Raw genomic sequence first — 19,039 nt, forward strand, 5'->3', positions numbered from 1 at the left:
CGCTAAGTGCGCCTTTTTGAGTTTTTTAAAACTGGATTTAAAAGATATTCAATATAGCTTAGAAAATTGAAACATTTTGAAAGTGTACGTATTTTGATTTTGAAAGCACGTTATTTTCATCATTTTGATTCTAATTCTAAACGAGCAATGCGTAAGAAATACTTTAATTTTTGAAAATCCAATTAAAGAGGAAAATTGGAGTGTAATTTAATTAAGACTTTCAAGTTATTATGAGAGCGATTGGAAAATGTATTTAAATGTTTATATAAACATATGTGGTAGTTTTTTTTTTTGTAATTTTACTTATACACAAAATTAGAATGTAGTAAACATGTTAATGGTTTTTGAAAAACATTCTTCCTAATACGATTGGCAAATTAATAATTATTTATTATTATCGTCGTATATTAAACGAAAGTACAAATTACAATTTTTATGATGGTACGGCTTTAAATTACATTTGTGTTAACTTTGATCTTAACTAGCATATTCCTTGAGAATGGAGCCCGCGATGACCAGTCGCTGGATCTCAGAGGTGCCCTCGTAAATCTCGGTGATGCGGGCGTCTCTATAGTGACGCTCGGCAGCCATGTCGGTCACATAACCCATTCCTCCCAGGATCTGGATGCACTGGTGGGAGCACAAGGTGGCTGCCTCTGAAGCAGCCAATTTGGCCATGGCGGCTTCTTTGGTGTACGGCTGCTTTTGGTCCTTAAGCCAGGCGGCGCGCCAGGTGAGCAGACGTGCCGACTCCATGGCCAACGACATGTCCGCGATCTTTTGCTGGATGGACTGCAGCTTGGCAATGGGTTTGCCGAAGGCCTGTCGCTTCTGGGCGTAGTCCACGGCCAGTTCCAGGGCAGCCTGACCAATGCCGAGCGCCTGACCAGCGATTCCTATACGGCCGGCGTCCAGCGTCTGCATGGCAATCTTAAAACCGAAACCCGGCTCGCCCAGCATGTTCTCCTTGGGCACTACACAGTCCTCGAATATCAGTTGACAGGTCGAAGATCCCCGTATGCCCAGTTTATCCTCCTTCTTGCCCAGGGAAAAGCCCTTGGTAGCCTTGGGCACAATAAATGCGGATATGCCCTTGTGCTTCAGTTGCTTGTTGGTGGTGGCAAACACAATGGCAGCCTCCGCCTCGAAGGCATTGGTGATCCAGGCCTTGGTGCCATTCAGGACAAAGTGATCTCCCTTGTCGGTGGCTATGGTGGACGCAGCTCCAGCGTCAGATCCGTTACCAGGTTCAGAAAGGGCAAAGCAGCCCACTCGTTCGCCAGTAGTAAACGGGGTGATGTAGTCCTTTTTCTGGGCATCGTTACCGAATGAGAGAAGGGGTCCCAGATACAGAGAGTTGTTTACCGACATGATGACGCCAGCAGAGGCACAACCCCTTGAGATTTCCTCCATGGCAATGGCGTAGGCCACATAATCCAGTCCAGTGCCGCCTGTATAACAACATAAAGATACTATAGAGAGGGCTAAGATGCCTTTAATATCAATTACCTAGCTCCTCGGGGATCGCTACTGCCATCACGCCCAGTTCGCCCATCTGTTGGATCTGTTTTTCTGGATACAGGTGCTCCCGATCGAACTTGGCTGCGTTTCCACTGAGTTCATTGTTGGCAAAATCCCGACAGGACTTCTGCAGCATCTGATGCGTCTCCGAAAGCGCCGACAACGAGGCGATCTGCCGAGCATTTAAAGATCTGCGGGCTGAATATCAATATCTGGCTTAGGATCTTGCTTATAGAGAACTTTATAATGGCTGGGGCTCAAAGTCCACAAATCAAATTGTCTTACCAATGCTTAACGAGCGGGTGAGTACAGATTGCATGTTTGTGTGGGATTACTTCTTACTATGATTAGTTGAATTTATTGCATAAAATACGTATAAAAGATTATAAAAACAATCAACTATTATAACAAATTAAAAATTGATAGTGTGGCCAGAGGCGGGCACCGGCTGTATCTGCATGTAACAAGTGGCTTTTACAGGGTGACTCTTGTTCGGAAATCAACAACTCTTGCCTCATGCCGCCTGTAAAAAATACTAAATTTCTACAGTTGTTAATTCGCGGGTGCATTCCACATTTCCCAGCTTAATAATGTTGGTACCATCAAATAATTGTTGATTTGTTTTGTTATTTTTATTGAAAGAACGCGGACCAAAAGGGACAAATATGGAAACCCTGACGATAGAGGCTTTAGATTTCATCTACGAGGATGAAATGGATTGTGAGTAATAACGAAGGACTTAAAGCCGGTGGAACAAAAATACAGTTTCCCCTTCTACAGATTTTCACCTTAAAAAAGCGCCTATGAAGGAGGAACAAGCCAAGGCGGTAAAAATAAAGCGACTGACTTGCAACATAAATGGCTGCACTTACTCCACGGACCGCAGGAGAGACATGAGGCGCCACAGGCGATCGCAGAAGCACATGCTGCTGGAGTCCTGTTCAGACTCCGAGTCCGAGGTGGAACCGTCGCTGTTCTTGTGCAACGTCTGCGGCTACAAGACCGCCAAGCGGTATTGCTTCGACCGGCACAAGGAGTCAAGGCGCCACATAATGAAGGAGCAGGAGGAGTGCGAGAAGCTGATGGACGAGGCAGAGAGGACAGAACCGCCCGCAAAGCGCATAAAAAGAGTGGATGAGCTAGGGCCCTCGGATGCGGTGAAAGCACAATACGCGGAAGACACCCTGCACAGCTGCACGCCATGTGCCTACAGCACCACTCGAAAATCTCGCATAGAACTGCAAGCGAAAAGCCAGGCGCAGATCGAGATCTTGCAGACCCAACTGGAATCGAATGAGTACATACAGTATGTGCCCCAAGGACAAGAACAGATGATGGATCTATCTGGGGAGTCTGTGGCGACCGAGGACGAATACCTGGCCTACAAGATGGAATGTAGCTCCACTCTGGAGTGCGCCCCCTGCGAATACAGAACGGCCCGAAGATTCTGCTTCGTTCGCCACATGCGGTCGGCAAGGCACCTGGCCAAGATTCAAGCTGAATTTGATGGCGTGGAGGAAACTGAAGACCCTGAGCCGGTGGAATACTTGGAAGCGGAATATGATCTGGAGGATATCGACCACGGAGAAGAGATAACGTTTGTGGAGGAGTTTGATATGCATGTTATGGAAGAGTCAAATGTTGTGGCGGATATACAAGTGTTAGATGAGCAAAATGGACCAGAAGAGATTGACAATTTAGTGGAGGTTGACGGGGTGGTTCAAACAGATCCCGGCTTCGAAGTGATAGAATATACAACAGCCGAGGAAAATGTTTACGAGGAGATCGTGTACCTGCCCACCGAAGACAGTACGGACGATATTTGCTACTATATAGCGCTGGACAATGAATAAATTAGTCATTCTGCTTACTTTAAGTGGCATTATAGATTTTCAACTCTTTTAAAACACTTGAGAACATTGAACGCCACCGAATTGTTGAATATAATCAATGCAATGACCAAACTTTATATATTTATCATGTATTCATGTTTTTGATAAGTTAAAATACTTTATGTCAAGAATTATTCGTAGCCACTAAATTGTTAAAGTGTTATAAAGCATTTAAAATGAATATGGGAAAAGCTAAGAAAGCAAAGGTGTGGAGAAAAGGTTTTGTACATACAAACACGTAATTGCGTAGTGTTATTATTATTTAGTATTAAGAATAAAGAATTTCGATTTTGAAATTTTTAAAAATTTTGTATAATTTAGTTTTTCTTTAGAATTGGGTTCCAGCTTTAGAGCTGCACAACTCTACAAATGTTATCCGTTACGAATTGCATGTCTGCTTATAGAATTTACGAATTTCTTTTTAAGCACAAAACAGCAGACGTTATTGTTTTTACTATAATTTTAGGCTTCCATGGAAAGAGTGTTGAAACGGAACAGTTTCTTATTGTTCATAGTTTAACCAGCAATTAAACTCATCGAAGTAGGCACGCACAATCGTGTGCTAGTGCGAATACTTTTGCTCGCCACTGTGCATCTGGCAGTTTTCCGTTCTGGTTTTGACAGCCCGCTTTTCATCTCTGCGCAGATTCGACGCGCACGCACTGGAACTTGTTTAATTTTTATGTTTTTACTGCACAACTTTGTAAAATCAGCACACTACATTTCAAACCGCGCACAGTTGTTTCCGAGTGTCCTGCGGGAGGGGAAGGACCATTTACTTTCACCAGCACGAAGAAGAGGAAGAGCACCGCAGTAGGAGTCCCGTTTGTTGTCCTATTGATTTGCCCCCACTTTTTGGAGTTCTTCGTTGTTCCTTGCACACCGTTTTCGGCATCCACCGCCCGCTCCCGCTCCCGCTGCGCCCGCGAAAGACAGGTAAAAACAAAGTGCAAGTGCTCCATGTGTAAATATAAACAAAAGAGGTGAGATGTGATAACGCTCGCTCTCTCCCTCTCTCGCTCTTCGGCGATCTCTTGATAATGCCGCGTGCACTGGTGTGCGTGGGTGTTCATCCAGCCGCCTATATAAGGGGCGCTTCATTCACGGCGAGCCCATTAAGTTTTAACGAGAAGCTGCCGCCGGATCCGCCAGGTGTAAAAGTAGCGTGAGTCTCCGCCTTTAGGATTTTCCCATTAGTAAAAAGTGACGCGTGTGGAAACCAAGTGATTTCAGTATCGGTTACAGGAAGTTGTAAGAAATGAGTGTCATAAAAGTGATCTGAGCCAGTAAAAGTCTTGGTTTATTGGCTACAAAATAACAAGATGTGTACTCCTCCGAAAGGGATACAGATTTAAAGAAAATAAAAAAATTAATAAAATGAACTTGGTCTCTATGGACATAGAAAAATTTAGAAACTAAACTAAACTAAACTATTAGATTTAGCAAAACAGTTTTAATTATTTAATTTGAAAATTCAACAAATGTTCATTGTTTTGAATATGTGTAACCCTATAGTCAAAATATGTTTTAATATTGATATACATATGTGCTTTAAATAGCATTTGATTTAAAACAAACATTTATGGGTCACGTTTACAACTTTGCTTTTATCGCGGGCCAAACAAACCGCTTGTGAATAGTGCTCAAATAATAAAAGAACGGAAAAAGCGCAATCATCATGCGTCCACAAAATTTAGATTCGGCAGCTGATTGGGATAGTAACGAGTAATAGCTTTAGTTGTAATCCCATTACAGCGACACCTGTACAGGATATACGTACACCCCGACCAATGACTTGGCACTTGAAGTTAGGACATCGATAGAATTAGACCAATCCGACCAAGATGCAGTCAATGAAAGCCGATGAACTGCCGGAGAATCCGCGCGAGACGTCGAACATCTTCTCATCCCTGATGTTCTGGTAAGTTTGCACACTGAATTCTACAAAATCCTGTCTAATTCGTTACTCTATCCTCAGCTTTGCCATGCCCACATTCTTCAAGGGACGCAAAAAGACTCTGGATGAGAATGATTTGTACCGCGCCTTACAGGAGCATAGATCAGGTGAGTTTTGCTAGGATTCAGTCCAAGCTCTAACAGAAAAAGATGAAAGCACCAAAAACGAACTGCCGACATGCCTTGCATAATAAATGGGCTCGAATTCGGCCTAAGATAATTTATAGACATATCTGCGGACTAGTCGATAATCAAATTAATTGAATTATTATAAAAAAAAACGCCCGGCGCGTCAGATAAGCTGATTTACCCTTTAAGGAGTTTTGAATGAGAGAAGAATTTCTTATCAGCACGTAGCCAGATTAAGCCATACGTGACGTCATGTGGCAATAGATTGGGTTTTACTAGGTGACCACATGCCATCTCTTAGTCACCTAGTAAAAGTGCTTTACACCATGCCCAGTTCCATTCCCTAACGCAAACATGAGGTGACTTTTGATTTTTTCGCCCTTTGCCCAGCTTTTTGGAGTGGTTCCTGAAGATGGACATTAGTCGCGTGTGAAATCCCAGGTACCCGAAGTGTCTCGAATGCTTCCTTGCTCCCCCTACTCCACCTGCATGCAGTATATAGTTTATGTAATCAACTAAACCGCATATTTACCACACTATCTCCGGCATTCAGACACCACCCGAATGAAGTGCCAGGGAGACACTTCAAGGCACCCGACGATTACGATTAGATAGGGCTTAGCATGCGCCCACTCTTTGTGGTGGTTGTAAAGCCTTTCGGTTATTCCGCGGGTTCGAAGGATCAGCGAGCATTGAAGGGCTCTTCTCTAAGGGGAAGTTGCGATTAGATATCAGCGCTTGCTTATTGCTGCTTGCACCATATACCACTATTTCATTGAGATCATTTGGCGGAACTATGGCCGAGGCTAATCCGGATGATAAGATAGTCTTTGGATATGTGCTTTCTGCACCATCACTCATTCTCATTGAATTATACGATCGGCAAAGATAGCGCTATCCAATCCGGCACTCTAGACCTTTGATTTCCTCGCACAAAACTTTCGAGGTGCCCCGAAAAGTGACAATCCTGATATCTATGACAACGTCCGCTGGCCACAATTAATTGAATTTACTGCCCAACATGGTTGATAACGCCTTCTCAATTCTCAACACCCCCGATATTGCACGCAATTAGGCACTCAGGCTTATTTACTTATAATAGATATAGTATTGAGTGGATCGCGCCGAGGGGCTTATGCAATGCCAACTTTAAAGGCTCATATCTGGCCAAATATGCGCAGACGAGAACCACATGAAATGGGAAGCTTTTGTTTTCAGTTCCTAATCGGTGTGCAATCTAAGGCCCCTCGAGGCTGATATAAGCCTTGCGGAAGTGCCGGAATCAGAATCCCCATATGCTGTAGTTGGCTAGGAAATCTGTTCGTCGATAAGATCGATTGGAGGCAATGCAGCTGGTCGGGATTTGCTTTGTTGCCAGCCATAATTCACTGTTAAACCAAAGCACAAGAAATGACAATTTACTGGATTTATTAGCCACGGTTACGGTCGAATTGATAGCAATAATACTGCTCATTAAAGTCCTCAACCACAGAAGCTAGTTATCGATAAGCGCAATTGTTTACTCCCGGACATGACATTGCCATGAATAGTAATATTTTGTTATTGCAAGAGAACATAATCGATTAGTTTTCTTAATAGTTTTTCATTTGAATTAGCTTGATTTGTGGTTGTCTTATACCCAATGGAATATTGAAATCATTAACCTTTTAAACGTTGGATATAGCAGATAGAGAGATGTTTGTTATTAAGCAGATAGCACATATGAAAATCTGATTATCATGTCTATTTTTCCAGCCTGACAATTTGAAGGGTTTATACAATGATAAGTTCCGTAACAGTCAATTTAAATGATGATAAGCTCAAAAATAGATCAGGCATAAATGTATATATTCCTTGGTACGTGCACTGTGGAGTTGAGTAAAAAATCAATAAATTGTTTTCTTACCGGGAAGAGTTTCTTGTGCACATTTTGGAAATGGAGTTAGGATTAAAAACTGCCTTATGAACATAAGCAACTAGCGTCAGTGACTCAATTCATGCGCGTTTACTTCGGAGGCTTCTTTAAACACCGAAGTACCATCTGCCCATTGCGTGTCAACATGCCTTGTTATTCAGTCAGGAGAATTTATAACATGTCCACGGGTGGAGTGCACCTGGTTGATATCTCAATACCTTTGTTTCCAGATCACCTGGGCAGCAAGCTGAGCGAGGCGTGGGAGAAGGAGGTCGAGAAGAAGCGCAAAAAGAAGAAGACCCCTAGCCTGCTGAAGGCCTCCATGAACGTGTTTGGCTGGCGCCTGGCCGGTCTAGGCCTGGTCCTCTTCATCTTGGAGATCGGTTTCCGGTAAGCTGCTGCGCCACGCCCACCTCCCGACAGCTGGCTGATTTATAACCCGTAACCTATACTCTTCTCAGAGTTACCCAGCCGCTGTTCCTGGGCGGTCTGGTGGCCTACTATGCGGACGCGAGCAACCAGGAGGGCGATAACCAGACGAAAGCATACCTCTACGCCCTGGGCGTGATCTTGACAAGCGCTTGCAACGTGCTGTTCATGCATCCCTACATGCTGGGCATGTTCCACATCGGCATGAAGGCCAGAATAGCCATGACAAGTGAGTTGGGATGGGGATTGTTCCCTTTGTGACACATGAATAACGATCGCCCTGCAGGCATGATATATCGGAAGGCGCTGCGATTGAGTCGAACGGCGCTGGGCGATACCACAATTGGTCAGGTTGTCAATCTGATCTCCAACGATGTGGGCCGGCTGGACGTCTCCGTCATCCACATGAACTATTTATGGCTGGGCCCGGTGGAGATTGGCATTATCACTTACCTCATGTACAGGGAGGTAAGTAATCGCAGATAGTTATGAATGCTGTTCATATCTTAATTTTCAGACAACTGTATGGTTATGTTGTTTTAGTATGTTGTTATTTTATTAAGATATGATACAAGATTATATATATAATATATATATATACAATATATATATATAAGCAAAAATATATATATAAATACGTACTTATTACAAGATAAGATCAACTTATTAGCTATACAAGATTAAAAGTTTACGCACTTCAACAAATATATTTGGGGTAGGTCTATATTATACATGTGTATATTAAAGACAAACATCTGAACTTTTGGATATTTATACCCGTTACTCGTAGAGTAAAAGGGTATACTAGATTCGTTGAAAAGTATGTAACAGGCAGAAGGAAGCGTTTCCGACCATATAAAGTATATATATTCTTGATCAGGATCAATAGCCGAGTCGATCTGGCCATGTCCGTCTGTCCGTCCGTCTGTCAGTCCGTATGAACGTCGAGATCTCAGGAACTACAAAAGCTACAAAGTTGAGATTCTGCATGCAGACTCCAGAGGCATAGAAGCAGCGCAAGTTTGTCGATTCATGTTGCCACGCCCACTCTAACGCCCACAAATCGCCTAAAACTGCCACGCCCACACTTTTGAAAAATGTTTCGATATTTTTTCATTTTTGTGTTAGTCTCCTTAATATCTATCGGTTTGCCAAGAAAATATTTGCCACGCCCACCCTAACGCCCACAAACCGCCAAAAGCTGCCACGCCCACACTTTTAAAAAATGTTTTGATATTTTTTCATTTTTGTATTAGTCTTGTAAAATTCTATCGATTTGCCAAAAAACTTTTTGCCACGCCCACTTTAACGCCCACAAACCGCAAAAACTGTGAGTGTTGTGTGTCCTGCGCACTTTCACCATCTGAGTAACGAGTATCAGATAGTCGGGGAACTCGACTATAGCGTTCTCTCTTGTTTAATATTTAAAGCATAAAATTAAAACCATAACTAAATTTAGGAGAGCATATTAGAGTAGAGTTTATTAGTCAAACAAGTTCCATTGAAATGCGAACCTCTGTTACTGCTCACAGAAGTTTCGTTTAAAATGTTTGAATTTTGATAAATCAAATATGCAACTTTGAAAGTCATACACCCTTGTAACACCCACTTCATTTACAGATTGGCATCTCCGCCTTCTTCGGCGTGGCGGTGATGTTGCTGTTTATACCCCTGCAAGCTTATCTGGGCAAGAAGACCTCGGTGCTGCGATTGAAGACGGCTCTGCGGACGGATGAACGAGTGCGCATGATGAACGAGATCATTTCGGGCATCCAGGTGATCAAGATGTACGCGTGGGAGATTCCCTTCAGCAAGATGATCAACTATGTGCGCACCAAGGAGATGAACGCCATCCGCAACGTGAACTACATCCGAGGTACACTGCAAAGCTTCATTATGTTTGTCACGAGGATATCGGTGTTCGTGAGCTTGGTGGGATTCGTGCTGCTTGGAAAGCTACTGACCGCCGAGAAGGCCTTCGTGATCACCGCCTACTACAATATCCTGCGTAACACCATGACCGTCTACTTCCCCATGGGAATATCCCAGTTTGCAGAGCTCTTGGTCTCGATCCGCCGTATCCAGACCTTCATGCTGCACGAGGAGACGAAGGTGCGTGACAAATCGGAGGATATGGACGAGCAGAAGCTGGGCAAGGCGGGTCTAATTGCTGAACCTACAGTGGCCCAGACCACTGGGGTCCTGAAGCCTAGCAGTCGGCGCACCAGCGAGGCGGAGCACAGTATCGTCATTAGCAAGCTGAAGGCCAAGTGGGATAAGAAGAGCACGGACCACACGCTGGACAACATTTCGCTAAAGTTCAAGCCCCGCCAGCTTGTGGCCGTTATTGGACCAGTGGGCTCCGGAAAATCCAGCTTGATCCAGGCTGTTCTGGGAGAACTAAATCCGGATTCTGGTTCGGTCAAAGTCAATGGCACTCTGTCGTATGCCTCCCAGGAGCCGTGGCTCTTCACCGGCACTGTGCGCCAGAACATTCTTTTTGGACTGCCCATGGACAAGCATCGCTACCGCACTGTGGTCAAAAGGTGTGCCCTGGAACGGGACTTCGAGCTGTTGCCCTATGCTGACAAGACTATTGTAGGCGAGAGAGGAGCCTCTCTCTCCGGAGGACAGAAGGCACGTATCAGTTTGGCCAGAGCTGTTTACCGGAAGGCTGACATCTACCTGTTGGACGATCCCCTCAGTGCCGTGGACACACACGTCGGACGTCATCTTTTCGATCAGTGCATGCGTGGATTCCTGCGCGAGGAAATCGTACTGCTTGTGACCCATCAACTGCAGTTCCTGGAACAGGCCGACGTTATTGTGATCATGGACAAGGGCAAGATCAGCGCTATGGGCACCTACGAGTCCATGGCCAAGAGCGGCCTGGACTTCGCCCAGATGCTGACGGATCCCAGTAAGAAGGATGAGGGTGCCGGCGATGCCGAAGACAAGAAGAGCCTCTCGCGACAGAACAGTAAATTGCGCGACCGTCACGGTAGCATCTCCTCCATGGAATCGGCTGCCGAATCCTTGGCCGCGGAGTCTCCCATGCAGACGCAGGAAGGCCGCGTGGAGGGACGCATAGGAATGAAGCTCTACAAGAAGTACTTTGGAGCGAATGGCTACGGACTGTTTATCGTGTTTGCGTTCTTCTGCATAGGTGCCCAGGTGCTGGCCTCTGGAGGTGATATCTTCTTGTCCTACTGGTAAGTCAGAGATCCGAAGGATTAAACTTTTCTTAACCGTTTAATTGCATATCCAGGGTGAACAAAAATGGTGAAGCAGAACGTGACACATTTATGGCCAGATTGAGACGCGCCTTCCCCGAAACCCGCATCAACGCCGATACCGATCCCGTGGACATCTACTACTTCACGGGTATCAATGTGTCTGTGATCATCTTCTCGCTGGTGCGGAGCATGCTCTTCTTCTACCTGGCAATGCGCAGTTCCACGACACTGCACAACACCATGTTCCAAGGTGTGACCCGAGCGGCGATGCACTTCTTCAACACCAACCCCTCCGGACGCATCCTCAATCGCTTCTCCAAGGATTTGGGTCAAGTGGACGAGATTCTTCCCTCCGTGATGATGGACGTGATGCAAATCTTCCTCGCCATCGTGGGCATCGTAGTCGTCCTGTGTATTGTTAACGTATGGTACATCCTGGCCACGGTTTTCCTCGTGATCGTTTTCTACCTTTTACGCGTCTTCTATCTGAGCACATCCCGAGACGTAAAGCGGCTCGAAGCTGTCAGTAAGTGGATTTTATATTGTACTAAGTGCACATTCGATTTTAGTATAATCACATTTATTTAATCAATATTTTAAATTCACAGCACGTTCCCCCATTTACTCCCATTTGAGTGCTTCCCTTAATGGCCTGGCCACCATCCGAGCATTTGGAGCGCAGAAGGAGCTGATTGCCGAGTTCGACAACTACCAGGATATCCACAGCTCTGGCTACTATATGTTCCTCGCTACGAGTCGAGCATTTGGATACTGGTTGGACTGCGTTTGTGTCGTCTACATAGCCGTAATCACACTGAGCTTCTTCCTGTTCTCCCCGGAGAACGGAGGTGATGTCGGCCTTGCCATTACCCAAGCCATGGGCATGACCGGTATGGTCCAGTGGGGAATGAGACAATCGGCAGAGCTCGAGAACACGATGACGGCAGTGGAGCGAGTAGTGGAGTATGAGGATCTTGAACCGGAGGGTGACTTCGAGTCCAAGCCAAATAAGAAGCCGCCAAAGGATTGGCCAGAGGATGGAAAGATTGTGTTCGACGACCTTTCGCTGAAGTACTTCCCCGATAAGGCGGCCGATTACGTGCTCCGATCTCTGAACATTGCAATCGAGGGCTGCGAAAAGGTGGGCATTGTGGGACGTACTGGTGCCGGCAAATCTTCGCTGATCAACGCTCTTTTCCGTCTGTCCTACAACGAGGGAGCCATCCTGATCGACAGGCGCGACACCAACGACCTGGGACTGCACGATCTGCGCAGCAAGATCTCCATTATTCCTCAGGAGCCGGTGCTGTTCTCGGGAACAATGCGTTACAATTTGGATCCCTTCGACGAGTATAGCGACGCCAAGCTGTGGGAGTCTCTAGAGGAGGTTAAACTTAAGCATGTGGTGGCTGATCTTCCCAGTGGCTTGCAGAGCAAGATATCCGAAGGAGGCACCAACTTCAGCGTGGGTCAGCGCCAGCTGGTGTGCCTAGCTAGGGCCATTCTCCGAGAGAATCGCATTCTGGTGATGGACGAGGCAACGGCTAACGTGGATCCGCAAACAGATGCTCTCATCCAGACGACAATTAGGAACAAATTCAAGGACTGCACGGTGCTCACAATTGCCCATCGCTTGCATACGGTTATGGACTCGGACAAGGTGCTGGTAATGGACGCAGGAAAGGCGGTGGAGTTCGGATCTCCGTTCGAGTTGCTCACAACCAGCGAGAAGAAGGTGTTCCACAGCATGGTGAAGCAGACTGGAGATTCCACTTTTGATGCTCTGCTGAAGGTTGCCCAAAAGGTGGGATTTCGTTTAAAGATTCAAAGTAACCTTTCCTCATACATAACCTCATACTTTGTGTTGCTTTCAGGCCCATGACGACAACCTGCGGCTCAAGAAGGATTCTTGACATTTCGCCGTGCCGAAGGCTTTTAAAGACTACATACTTAAGATACTGGAACCAATTACGAATCATCCGGCGGCCAATGCGGGCATTCAGAAGACCTTCCTCTTTGCGGAGGCCTCCAAGCAGAAGTTGTTAGGATAGCACACCATCAGCGGCGCCAGCAGACATCCCAACTGAGCGGCCGCTGAGGAACTTTTTACAATACGTGTACAAATCAAATTAATTGTTAGTCAGGTGTATAAAACTAGGAAATCAAACAGAAAGACAATAAGCTGAAGTCAGAGGAGCGTAGGGAGTAAATGTTTTTGTACCTTAAAAAAAGATTGATATGAAATGCAAATCGTGCAATAATTAATTTTAGCTGAACTTTGTGCATTGGCCTTCAAAAGGTCGCATTGCATTTGTATTATGTGTTCCAGTAAAACGACAATAACAACCCTGAAGAAAAAAATCAAAAACCCAAAAAAAGAAAAAACAAAAAGAGAATTCTATGAAATGTTACGCCTAGTATAATATATGAGTGTTTTTATAGTAATTTATTAATGTACAGGTATACAATAAATGTAACAGCTCGGTTGGTTCTTTTGTTAAAACGTTTTCATTTGGTTTATTTTATTATAACGACTTACATTTGCCTACTGCTATATAAATTAAGAAATTGTACGCATTTAACTCGAAAGTATCTTCCATTAGCTGCAAAGCCCTCACAGAGCTCACTTAAATCTAACTATAATTATTGTAAATAACTATAATTCTTGTAACGCGGTTAAAGAAACACGAAACGCGATTCATGTTTAGCTGATGTTGTATATTTGAGTTGGCTTAGCTTTATTTGCCTCTGCGCTGCATTGTTGTTCAGCGTGTGCTACATAAGATATACATAGGTGGACTTCCCTCCTCGCATCCTACAAGACAAGCGAAAGCCACGCGCCCATCAGGCAGAATCCTCCGACGGTCGCGCACGGCTGCAGCCGCTTCTCGCCAGTCAAAGCGCGGTAGTACATGCAGCCGCTGAAGAGCATCGTGCCCATAATCATCAAAGAGCCAGTCTGCGGGAGAAAACAAATCAATTAATTTAAGAAATCGCTGTCATTTGGGCCTGTTCCGATCTTCACTGTTTCCGAAATTTATATCAAATCAAAGCTAAACGACTACTGTAACCAAACGATTTTAGGATACAAAGAATTTATAGCATTTAAATGTTCAGTCAGGAATCAAAAAATCCCTCTTTGACCCAAGCTTCAAGTCATATTGTTATCTTAACTGCATTTACATCCTAAAATCAAAAAGGGAACAGGCCCCATAGTTTATAGCCTAGGACTAGAAGTTAGCGAAGACGGCCAGCGTTTTGAGTGCATATTTTGGTGTTAGCTTTAGTTGTTAGCTTTAACGTCAACAAAACGGAGCTCGAGAAAGCCCAAATTTTACTTATTCAATAAGGCTGATAACAACAAATACCAATTACAAGATAACAGCAAAAACAAGAGAATCTATGCCTTTTTGGTACATTTTTAAAATACGATTGTAATAATGAAGAAATCAACAAATTCCTACCCAAGACCCCAAACCCATATCAGCTATGAACCTGCTCATATCACAAACCTAAGAATTATCCGAATTAACGCAATTATACAAGTATCGTGCGTGGTATTAGATTACTTTGTAAGCTGCAATTAGTGGTTGTTGAACATTTAGCTTTAGCTTTGGAAACATTTCATATACAACATGAATATACATATGCATACCTATATTATAAAGAAGTAACTTGGAAGCGCTTGCCCCAAACCAATATTCATTCACAACTCAATTTTGTAATGTCAATCAGCGCTTTAGACTAGCTAAGCAGAGTCAATTATTCGAGTATCAATGTTGGAGTTTCGATTCGAGGGTAACGCGAGTTGTTATAAATTCCGTTCAGAGATCTAACTTTACACAGAGTTTATGTAAACGACAAACCGACAAAGAAAAGCTTTACAAATAAACCAAATACGATCCAGATCGATTATGAAAAGATAGTGATTTTCTTGGGATTATAACCTGACTCAGGATGGGACTTGCGGAAGTAGGACTCAACCAAAAGGGAAGTAGAGATCCAAAGGAATATCGAAAACTTATGCAAGTAATTTAAGACATTACATTTGGACTTCTTTAAATTTCATCTAAGAAGTTTCTCAAAAATGTAATGGTTACAAAATTGCGTGCCAATCGAAGGATTTTAGACATTCTAAAGCATATAGACATCAAACTTAGAGATGATAGTTTCACTGGTATATGTGTATACCAGACCGGACAACATTATCCAATTCCAAATGAAACAATCGAATTAATCCATTTATACTTACGAAAACGGGATAATGGGCCAGAGGCATGGCCATCATGGCAAAGGAGTGCAGGAAGTGGATGCGATTGGCCACATCAGCAAAGGCCTGCGAGTCCACCTGCTCCTTGGGGTCGCTGACATCCTTCAGGACGTACTTGCAGTAGGCGCCCATAAAGATGGCCGACGCGCCGCCGATCCCGGCCAGCCGTACGAAGTGGTAGTGGCTGCCGGCCAGGCAGTAAAGCGATCCGTGTGGATGCACGTAGCTGTGCGCGGAAGGAAGTAGCGCCATGCTCGTCTCCTGCACGGGCACCTTCTTGGGACGCAGACCCTGCAGGAAGATAGAAAGGGATGATCAACCCGGAACTTCGTCTGGGAAAAGTCGATTAGTTACAAGGGTGCGGAGCAGGGCGGATGCGGACGAGGCTACCATCTTGCTGACAGGATTGCCAAGGGTCACGTATTCGATGGTGTCGGCGACTGACATTGTGTACTGTTTGCTCAAACTTCGTTTGCGGCTGAAAAATCAGCTGCGGCGCTACTTAAAATTTTGACGCAAAATGCCCGGGCGTTGCCGGATTGGCGGTCTAGTCGATGTTTCCAATCGATTGGATTCTGGAAAAATGAATGCCACGTAAAGCTGAATTTCTTAACGTTTGAAGTGAGAAGAAATGGTGATATAAATTGCCAAACAAAACTAATATGAATACATTGGAAACTCTCGGATCCCTGGTTCTTTCGTTCCATTCCATTCAAATTCAAGCGGTCATTTAACATGAATACTGCTAAAGTCTCGACCATTATAGAGTTAGTTTATAGATAGGTGTTCCTTAATAATTCCGACAATCGAACACCTAGCACTCCATATCTCAGGAATCCCCTTAAATAAAAACCATAGCTGATAAATTCGCTTCACTTGACAACCCTACCATTTGACCGGTGCGGTACACTGAAAAATCAGTGCTCAATTTGGAAAACTATTTTTGCCGGCTCTGCGAATAAAAGGAAACAAGGCAAGTGCAAGAACTGATTAAAACCCCTTATCGGCCGATCCGTGAGCAGGTCGGGGCGTAAACACATATAAGCTGCCGAGGCAAACCAACCACTGACAATTCGATCGCTTTTCAGTCGAATCAGCGCAGTTGAACAATGAAAACTGCAACTCATTGCGCATTTCTAATTATCGCGACTGTAGTCGCCATTAGCGGGGTAAAAGCAGTCGAGGGGGAACGTCCCTACAGGCGGAGCTTCATCAATCCCTATCCGCGGTACCAGTTCTTCGATGATGGCGTTGATCCCGGCGAGCCCCTGTTCCTGACGCCCCTGATCAACAATGCTTCGATGTCTAAGCAAAAGGTTCAGGAGCTGGCCCGCGTCGTGGGCTCCCAGTTCCATGGAGTTGAGAGCTACTCTGGCTATTTGACCGTGGACCCTGGCTTCAAGTCCAACATGTTCTTCTGGTACTTCCCTGCCGAGCAGGAACCGGAATATGCACCAGTGGTCCTGTGGCTTCAGGGTGGACCAGGTGCCTCCTCCCTGTTCGGTTTGTTTACGGAGAACGGCCCTCTGGAGTTGGACGGTAATGGGAAGCTTCAAAAACGCAACTATACCTGGAGCAAAACACACAATCTCATCTACATTGACAATCCCGTGGGCACTGGCTTTAGTTTCACCGACAACGATGCCGGCTATGCTAGGAACGAGAAAGATGTGGGCCGCAATCTGCACGAAGCCGTGATGCAGCTGTATGAACTCTTCGAATGGAGCAACTCATCTGGGTTCTGGGTCACCGGTGAGTCCTATGCCGGAAAGTACGTGCCCGCCCTGGCTTACCACATCCACAAGGTACAAAATGCCATAGAGACCCGCGTATATGTGCCGCTCAAGGGCGTGGCCATCGGAAATGGCCTCTCGGATCCGCTGCATCAGCTGAAGTACGGCGACTATCTCTACCAGCTGGGCCTGATCGATGAGCACGGACTGCAGAGTTTCCACGATGCGGAGGCAAAGGGAGCTGCATGCATCGAGAAGCGCGACATGGAGTGTGCTTTCGACGTATTCGATTCCCTAATCAATGGGGACCTCAGCAATGGCTCGCTGTTCAGCAACCTTACTGGATACAACTGGTACTACAACTACTTGAAGACGCATGACGATGATGGCGCCAACATGGGTAAATTTCTCCAAGCGGGCGCCACTCGGCGGGCAATTCATGTGGGCAATAAGCCATTCCACGATCTGGACAAGGAGAACAAGGTGGAACTTCACCTGAAGAAGGATGTCATGGACAGCGTGGCCCCGTGGATAGCTGAACTGCTGGCCCACTACACTGTGTGCATCTACAGCGGCCAGCTGGACATTATTGTGGCCTATCCACTAACGCGCAATTACCTTAACCATCTTAAGTTCCCCGGCTCGGACAAGTACAAGGTGGCTCCCCGTGAAGTCTGGCGCATTGATGGGGAAGTTGCCGGTTATGTCAAGCACGCCGGACATCTGGTGGAGATCATGGTGCGCAATGCCGGACACATGGCTCCTCACGATCAGCCCAAGTGGCTGTACGAGATGATTAATCACCTTACCCATTATAAACACTAGAAACTGCACACTTGAACTATTCTAACAATTTGGTCTCCATTCAAAAAATATCTCCATTTATAAAATCGATCATAAATAAATTGGTGTGAGTTTTTACTGTATAAATATGTTGATGAGATAAACTTGGCATTGTTTTGTAAATACTCAAATTCATATAACATGTAACAAAACTAATATGTAACAAAGTTTAATCTATAAAGATACAAAAAAATCCTATTGTAAGATGATGCAAGTTCAAGTCATTTTTTATTTAAACAAATAAGTTTACCTCCCCTTATCCTATCCAAAAGAAGTTAGAGTAGACTGGCAAAAGGCCGTTAACAATTAACTTTCCGTTGCTCCTTTAAAGTTCCTGGCCAAAAGGAAGTGCTCGGCGGAATCTCCGCGGCTAGCGCGCGGTTTTACTCTCTTCACCTTCTCATAAAACCTAAGCATATCCCGCTCCAGCTTGGGCACGTCACCATTATCCCACACCTTGACCACGAGATGTGCCTGCGGAGCAGACATTGCCAGTGCAAAGCGTAGCACCTCGTAGCAGAGGTTGGTGATGCTCTCCTGGTCCAGCATCCTCACTCCGGTGGCATTGGGCGCCATGTCGGACAGCACGCAGTTGACCTTTCTGTGCTGTAACGCCTCCTTCAGCCGCTTTTGCGCCAGAGAAGTAGTGAAATCCATGCCGCCGAAGATTGTGGCACCCGGCACAGCATGAAAATGCAACAGGTCGATGCTGAAGACGGCTCCCTGTGAAGCCCGCTCCTGCTTTCCGTTGGCATTGGTCCGCTCCACGGCCACCTGTGTCCAGCTGCCAGGAGCTGCTCCGCAGTCCAAAACTGTGCCTCCGGGCCGCAGGATTTCGTATTTGTCGTCGATCTCCAGTAGCTTGAATGCACTCCGGCAGCGATAGTTCATCATACGGGCCTTTTCCACGTAGGGATCCGCCAGTTGTCGCGTAAGCCACTCCTGGGAGCTCTTGCTCCGCCCCTTGAGGTTCCGCGGCTGCTGTTTGGCATACTTTCCACCTATTTCGGAGTGCAGCAGGCGTTTAAAAACACAATTACCCGTAAAAACAAGCCGCATTGTGTAATATCGAAATTAGCACGGCTATCGATTTGTATCGACCTACGCCGATACAA

The 19,039-nt window shown here is 45.4% G+C and overlaps 6 protein-coding genes across 9 annotated transcripts; 3 read left to right on the forward strand and 3 right to left on the reverse strand.

Annotated features, from left to right (window-relative positions):
- Positions 1-364: 364 nt before the first annotated feature.
- Positions 365-1,987, reverse strand: LOC122620626 (short-chain specific acyl-CoA dehydrogenase, mitochondrial). Of its 2 annotated transcripts, none has more exons than XM_043798188.1 (3): positions 1,807-1,987; positions 1,510-1,719; positions 365-1,451 (listed from the first exon to the last, which is right to left on the reverse strand). In XM_043798188.1, the coding sequence occupies exons 1-3, from the start codon at positions 1,838-1,840 to the stop codon at positions 478-480; spliced, it is 1,218 nt and encodes a 405-aa protein (XP_043654123.1). In that variant the 5' UTR covers positions 1,841-1,987; the 3' UTR covers positions 365-477. The 2 variants fall into 2 exon arrangements, with proteins under 2 accessions (XP_043654123.1, XP_043654124.1); XM_043798189.1 differs by having other exon boundaries at positions 1,510-1,712; positions 1,807-1,829.
- A 93-nt stretch (positions 1,988-2,080) lies between these two features.
- Positions 2,081-3,650, forward strand: LOC122621092. Of its 2 annotated transcripts, none has more exons than XM_043798842.1 (2): positions 2,081-2,241; positions 2,302-3,646. In XM_043798842.1, the coding sequence occupies exons 1-2, from the start codon at positions 2,187-2,189 to the stop codon at positions 3,372-3,374; spliced, it is 1,128 nt and encodes a 375-aa protein (XP_043654777.1). In that variant the 5' UTR covers positions 2,081-2,186; the 3' UTR covers positions 3,375-3,646. The 2 variants fall into 2 exon arrangements, with proteins under 2 accessions (XP_043654777.1, XP_043654778.1); XM_043798843.1 differs by having other exon boundaries at positions 2,128-2,245; positions 2,302-3,650.
- An 875-nt stretch (positions 3,651-4,525) lies between these two features.
- LOC122622156 (probable multidrug resistance-associated protein lethal(2)03659) lies at positions 4,526-13,581 on the forward strand. 2 transcript variants are annotated; one of them, XM_043800383.1, is made up of 10 exons: positions 4,527-4,578; positions 5,169-5,334; positions 5,392-5,477; positions 7,644-7,803; positions 7,875-8,071; positions 8,129-8,310; positions 9,463-11,054; positions 11,111-11,604; positions 11,687-12,882; positions 12,953-13,581. In XM_043800383.1, exons 2-10 carry the CDS (start codon positions 5,258-5,260, stop codon positions 12,989-12,991), a joined length of 4,023 nt encoding a protein of 1,340 aa, XP_043656318.1. In that variant the 5' UTR covers positions 4,527-4,578; positions 5,169-5,257; the 3' UTR covers positions 12,992-13,581. The 2 variants fall into 2 exon arrangements, with proteins under 2 accessions (XP_043656317.1, XP_043656318.1); XM_043800382.1 differs by having other exon boundaries at positions 4,526-4,578; positions 11,687-12,960.
- A 194-nt stretch (positions 13,582-13,775) lies between these two features.
- On the reverse strand, positions 13,776-15,934 carry LOC122622159 (transmembrane protein 256 homolog). Its single transcript, XM_043800387.1, has 3 exons — positions 15,703-15,934; positions 15,331-15,639; positions 13,776-14,037 (listed from the first exon to the last, which is right to left on the reverse strand). Exons 1-3 carry the CDS (start codon positions 15,793-15,795, stop codon positions 13,894-13,896), a joined length of 546 nt encoding a protein of 181 aa, XP_043656322.1. The 5' UTR covers positions 15,796-15,934; the 3' UTR covers positions 13,776-13,893.
- Positions 15,935-16,221: 287 nt separating this feature from the next.
- On the forward strand, positions 16,222-18,128 carry LOC122622157 (venom serine carboxypeptidase). Its single transcript, XM_043800384.1, has 2 exons — positions 16,222-16,321; positions 16,437-18,128. Exon 2 carries the CDS (start codon positions 16,458-16,460, stop codon positions 17,904-17,906), a length of 1,449 nt encoding a protein of 482 aa, XP_043656319.1. The 5' UTR covers positions 16,222-16,321; positions 16,437-16,457; the 3' UTR covers positions 17,907-18,128.
- LOC122622158 (rRNA methyltransferase 2, mitochondrial) lies at positions 18,123-19,014 on the reverse strand. Its single transcript, XM_043800385.1, has one exon. The coding sequence runs from the start codon at positions 18,981-18,983 to the stop codon at positions 18,231-18,233; it is 753 nt and encodes a 250-aa protein (XP_043656320.1). The 5' UTR covers positions 18,984-19,014; the 3' UTR covers positions 18,123-18,230.
- Positions 19,015-19,039: the final 25 nt, after the last annotated feature.

The sequence above is a fragment of the Drosophila teissieri genome, chromosome 3R (assembly GCF_016746235.2).
Source record: "Drosophila teissieri strain GT53w chromosome 3R, Prin_Dtei_1.1, whole genome shotgun sequence".
Classification (NCBI taxonomy): Eukaryota; Metazoa; Arthropoda; class Insecta; order Diptera; family Drosophilidae; genus Drosophila; species Drosophila teissieri.

What these genes read in the sequence shown, in the direction of transcription:
- LOC122622157 (XM_043800384.1), top strand. Translation starts at nt 16,458, where the DNA reads ATGAAAACTGCAACTCATTGCGCATTTCTAATTATCGCGACTGTAGTC.
- LOC122622158 (XM_043800385.1), bottom strand. Translation starts at nt 18,983, where the DNA reads ATGCGGCTTGTTTTTACGGGTAATTGTGTTTTTAAACGCCTGCTGCAC.
- LOC122622156 (XM_043800382.1), top strand. Translation starts at nt 5,258, where the DNA reads ATGCAGTCAATGAAAGCCGATGAACTGCCGGAGAATCCGCGCGAGACG. An exon ending in CTTACCTCATGTACAGGGAG is followed by an intron (nt 8,311 to 9,462) that starts GTAAGTAATCGC and finishes CTTCATTTACAG; the next exon opens with ATTGGCATCTCCGCCTTCTT. An exon ending in AAAGCGGCTCGAAGCTGTCA is followed by an intron (nt 11,605 to 11,686) that starts GTAAGTGGATTT and finishes TTAAATTCACAG; the next exon opens with CACGTTCCCCCATTTACTCC.
- LOC122620626 (XM_043798188.1), bottom strand. Translation starts at nt 1,840, where the DNA reads ATGCAATCTGTACTCACCCGCTCGTTAAGCATTG. An exon ending in CACCCGCTCGTTAAGCATTG is followed by an intron (nt 1,720 to 1,806) that starts GTAAGACAATTT and finishes ATTGATATTCAG; the next exon opens with CCCGCAGATCTTTAAATGCT. An exon ending in AGCGATCCCCGAGGAGCTAG is followed by an intron (nt 1,452 to 1,509) that starts GTAATTGATATT and finishes GTTGTTATACAG; the next exon opens with GCGGCACTGGACTGGATTAT.
- LOC122621092 (XM_043798842.1), top strand. Translation starts at nt 2,187, where the DNA reads ATGGAAACCCTGACGATAGAGGCTTTAGATTTCATCTACGAGGATGAA. An exon ending in CTACGAGGATGAAATGGATT is followed by an intron (nt 2,242 to 2,301) that starts GTGAGTAATAAC and finishes CCCCTTCTACAG; the next exon opens with ATTTTCACCTTAAAAAAGCG.
- LOC122622159 (XM_043800387.1), bottom strand. Translation starts at nt 15,795, where the DNA reads ATGTCAGTCGCCGACACCATCGAATACGTGACCCTTGGCAATCCTGTC. An exon ending in CCGCCCTGCTCCGCACCCTT is followed by an intron (nt 15,640 to 15,702) that starts GTAACTAATCGA and finishes ATCTTCCTGCAG; the next exon opens with GGTCTGCGTCCCAAGAAGGT. An exon ending in TGGCCCATTATCCCGTTTTC is followed by an intron (nt 14,038 to 15,330) that starts GTAAGTATAAAT and finishes TTTCTCCCGCAG; the next exon opens with ACTGGCTCTTTGATGATTAT.